Genomic DNA, 4,787 nt, shown 5'->3' with positions numbered 1-4,787 from the left:
TCTGCATTGTTACAGGGCAACAATTAGCTGAGCTGAGTAATTGTTCTTCCTTTCAGGCACACCTCTTCAGTCTACCACAATCCTCCTGGCTGGCTGCACTCTTTATGTTACCTGCCTGGTTCCTGTGACACTGCTTGATGGCAATTCACACGTCTCCTCCTTAAGGGCAGTGACTGTGACTCACATTACCTACATATATTATCAGGGTCATAAAGCATTCTGCACATTAGAGGCACTCAACAAATATTTGTTAATGAATAAATAGATCAGAAATATTCCTGATCCCTCTCCTCTGAAGGAAGTTTAAATTTCTGTGTCCTTCTTAAATGTGGGTACTGTGAACACAATCCTCTAAAGTCTGACCATAAAAGAGTCCTCTAGAAACATCTTCAGTGATCGGACTTCTCTTGAACTTGAATTCTTTTTTTTTTTTTGAGACAGAGTCTCACTGTGTTGCCTGGGCTAGAGTGCCGTGGTGTCATCCTAGCTCACAGCAACCTCAAACTCCTGGGCTCAAGCGATCCTCCTGCCTCAGCCTCCCGAGTAGCTGGGACTACAGGCATGCGCCACTATGCCCGGCTAGTTTTTTTCCACATATTTTTAGTTGTCCAATTAATTTATTTCTATTTTTAGTAGAGATGGGGTCTCGCTCTTGCTCAGGCTGGTTTCGAACTCCTGAGCTCAAACAATCCATCCGCCTCGGCCTCCCAGAGAGCTAGGATTACAGGCGTGAGCCACCGCGCCTGGCCTGAACTTGAATTCTGGTTGGTAATATTGCTTTCTCTCCCTTGAGCCAACATTCCAACCCCTGTCCTACTGAAGACTTCCCTGTACGCTCTCAAACTCCTGCTCTGTAATCAGACAGCTCACCTACAGCCTCGAGCTCTTCACTCAGCATTCCTTCCACAACTTGCCTTACCGGAAACCTGGTCATTCACTGAGGCCGTCACTCCACCCTGTAGTTCTCTGGTGGAGGCTGCTCATTCTCTTACATCCCACACAGGATATGCCTGTGTCCTATGGAGCCCCATGACGCAGCTTTCAGATCACTACTCTTCCACCCACCTGCAAACTCCCTTCTCTTTTGAGACCTGTGCCAACAGTCTAGATTAACTTCTCTATCCTAGTCAGAGTCACTTCCTCACTCACTGAAGACTTTGGCAGTGTTATCCACTTTTTCTCTCCATCCCAACTCCTATCATTTTAGGTCACCTTGGTGACGTCAAAGTGCATGTAGGTAGCCCCTTCAACACTCCATCCCCACGGTTTCTTTACCACCTCATTATCTAACAACCTTCTTGTCCATGACGCTTTAGTTATTCCATTCTACTAGAGCTATAGCCTAGAATATGTCATTCCTGGAAACTTCCCCACCTCTGAAATATTAACAATCATACATCCCATGATGCTCTGACTACAAAATCCTATCCTTTAGGTCTGTTTACTCCACTACTCTGTTCTATTTCTTCAGTACCTCTAGGGCATTCTCATTCTATCCATCGGCCCCTTCCAGCCTTCATTTCCCTTTTTGTCTTTTAATTTTTTGGAGACAGAGTCTCGCTCTGTTGCCCTGGCAGTGGCATCATCATAGCTCACTGCAACCTCAAACTCCTGGGCTCAAGTGATCCTCCCACCTCAGCCTTCCAAGTAGCTGGGACTATAGGAACACATTACCATGCCTGGGTAGTTTTTCTATTTTTTGTAGAGACGGGGTCTCACTCTTGCACAGGCTGGTCTCGAACTTGTGAGCTCAAGTGATCCTCCCGCCTCGGCCTCCCAGAGTGCTAGGATTATAGGCGTGAGCCACCAAGCCTGGCCATTTTCCTTTTTAAATTGAGCTTAGGTTTCTCAACAATCATTTTAGTCATTCTCTCGTCAATAACTCCCTTGCCCAGATCTGGAGTCCTACTGGAGAAAAATTACACAACAAGGTAGACTAGAACAAACATAAATTCATGGTCCCAATCTTCAGCAGGTTCAATAACTATTTCAAATACTCCTCACTCTCAAGCTTCCAACTCTATCCTCAATGCTTGACAGATAGTGCTTTCTTCACAGAGAAAAGATATCAGATGAGAATCACTGCAATGTCCTGCTCTGGATTAGATACCTACCAACTGTAAGCCACCCTTCCTTTCTCCCTTCTTCCCTCTTAACTTAGGCCAATTTCTCCACCATGCTCTAGCTCCTACCCCAGCTTCCTACTTCTCCAAAAACCTACACTATTAATATCCTTTCTTTCTCCTCTATCTCTAAACTCTCTCAGTTGTTCCTCACTGAAGATACAATTTCTACCATCTTTGATACAATAAAATAAAAACAATTCAACCTTGATTTTAGACTGCCCTATAGTTTCTATTCCCTCTCCTACCCTTCACAGCCAAACTTAAAAAGTTTCCCTCCCCAATCCACTTTAATATGGTTTGGTCCCCCAAAAATGCTGTATAAGGTCATCTCTGACCTCCATGTCACCAAAACCAATGAGCACTTCTCAGTTCTCCTATTTTTGTTGTTGTTGTTGAGACCAGGGAAATGTCCAGATCAGTTCTCCTATTAATCAGTGTCTCAGTAGTATCCAGCAGTTACTCTCTTTTGAAACATTTTCTTTCCTTCATGTTTTTAACACAAACTCTCCTGGATTTCTTCAACTCCCTGGCAACTCCTCAGGTTCTATTCTAAGCTCCTCCTCTTGTGTGAAACCATTACATTTTATAAAATAGTGTCTGCAGGACTCTCTTGGGCCTCTGTTTTCTCACTATATGCTTTCTCCCTGCATGCTCTGATCATGTCATCAATTACCATCCATATTCTAAACACTTCCAAATTTATACTTTCAGCCCAGATCTCTTGTTGGAACACAAGATTTGCATATTTAACTGACCTCTCAGCACTGCATGAATTGCTCACAGACTCCTCAAATTCAACATGCTCAAAAATGAATTTATTATTTTTTCCCCTGCCAGACCTGCTCCCCCTTCAGGGTCTCCTATGTCTATTACTGATATCAGAAGCCTGGGAGTCACCCTCCTTACAGTGGCCTAAACCAATAAATGTGGACAAAGGATGTAGATTGTAATTACAGTCACATGTGACCTCATTGCTTGTGATGGTTCTCAGTCATTACTGTGTATGTTTTAACAGATACCTATTGTTTTAAAATACTGAATTGCTATTATATAGATAAAGATTTTATGTCCCTAGCTGGGTGCAGTGTCTCACACCTATAATCCTAACACTCTGGGAGGCCGAAGGCAGAAGGATTACTTGAGCTCAGGAGTTCGCAACCAGCCTGAGCAAGAGTGAGACCCTGTCTCTACTGAAAATAGAAAAATTAGACGGGCATTGTGTTGCATGCTTATAGTCCCAGCTACCTGGGAGGCTGGGGCAGGAGGATCACTTACTTGAGCCCAAGAGTTTGAGGTTGCAGTGAGCTATGATGATGCCACTGCACTCTACCCAGGGCAGGGCAACAGAGTAAGACTCTGTCTCAAAAAAAAAAAGGAAAATGAACTCCCTCCTCACTCCCCAACTTTCAAAAAAAAAAAACGATTATATGTCCTATATTAACACCAATATAATGGAAAAAGAATTACAAGAATACATCCTGAAGATGGGGCTGAACTAAATCTTTTCTCAGTCACTGTGTTCTTTTGGAGCCAAGTTATCTAAATTTCAAAACTATCATTAAACTGGAATGGGTCGGGTCCCAGATACTCCAAGTAAATAATCTTCCACTCCACAGTGAAATCACATTTGACTTATGCATGTTCAACTATATATGCTTGGTAAAAAAAAAAAGAAAAACAGATTCAGAAAGAGAAAAATAACATACTAAATAATACAGGTGATTCTACCTGCTATTTCACTTACTGAAAGTATGCCCCGGAAAGCGCGTAATAGAGGTGCGAATCTGCTGTTCCCTCAATTTCTCACATACCTCTTACGGTTTGAGACTCTCACCATTTTATAAAGAAGTGTATGTTTTTGCACAATATATTACTGTACACGGTTCTCTACCTAATAGCACATAAAATGAAAAGATTTTTAAGAATGTTTACTTTCAAGCAATTTATCTCATGAGAGAACTACTGACGTTCCATTCTCATGATTATCATTAAAGTAGGCATTATCACCCCATTTTGTGAACAAAGAAAGCAAGATGCAAATAGGTTAAGTAACATGGCTTCAGTCTTAAAGCAAGTGAATAGCAGAACTAGGATTTGAACTCATTTCTACATAATTCTTATTTTACACTGAAGTACCTCAGTATAGCTTGTTCTTCAGAGCCCCCATAACTGCCTAGGCCTTTGTTCCTAATCACCTACTCTCCCCATTTCCTTCATCTGATTCCCTGGTTCCAAATTTCAACTTCTCGAGTTCTCTGGTCATCCAGGTCATGGTTTTTCTCAGGTCCCTCAGCCCCTCTACCCACTTTTACTGAAACCACAGACTGACCCAGTGAACGTAAGTTGAGCTCTTCTGTGATCTTGGCCTCCCTAAGCAGCTCCTCCTGGGTCAGCGGCCGCTCACAGTGGGGCCCCTTGCGCCGCCGTGACTGGCCTTGCCTCTCCTGTACCCGCAGGAACGTCTGTCGTGTATGCTCAGCTGTAGACTGACGCATGGACTTCCGACCTGAGAAGAGAGTCAGATGAGAAGAAATTTTTGAATTCATGTTCACTTACTTTACTTATTTTATTATTTTTTTTTTTTAGACAGAGTCTCACTGTGCTGCCCGGGCTAGAGTGCCATGGCGTCAGCCTAGCTCACAGCAACCTCAAACTCCTGGG

General features: G+C 43.0%; 1 protein-coding gene across 1 annotated transcript in view; it reads right to left on the bottom strand.

Annotated features, from left to right (window-relative positions):
- Positions 1-4,787, bottom strand: part of VPS72 (vacuolar protein sorting 72 homolog (S. cerevisiae)) — an 11,583-nt gene that overhangs the window by 2,271 nt on the left and 4,525 nt on the right. The window contains exon 4 of the mRNA XM_012658816.1: positions 4,456-4,632. Coding sequence (XP_012514270.1) covers positions 4,456-4,632 — 177 coding nt within the window. The remainder of the gene's footprint in view (positions 1-4,455; positions 4,633-4,787) is intronic.

This window comes from Propithecus coquereli, unplaced genomic scaffold (assembly GCF_000956105.1).
Source record: "Propithecus coquereli isolate 6110/MARCELLA unplaced genomic scaffold, Pcoq_1.0 Scaffold59, whole genome shotgun sequence".
Classification (NCBI taxonomy): domain Eukaryota; kingdom Metazoa; phylum Chordata; class Mammalia; order Primates; family Indriidae; genus Propithecus; species Propithecus coquereli.
The sequence above is the reverse complement of the archived record's forward strand: the minus strand, read 5'-3'. Positions and strand labels throughout refer to the sequence as shown.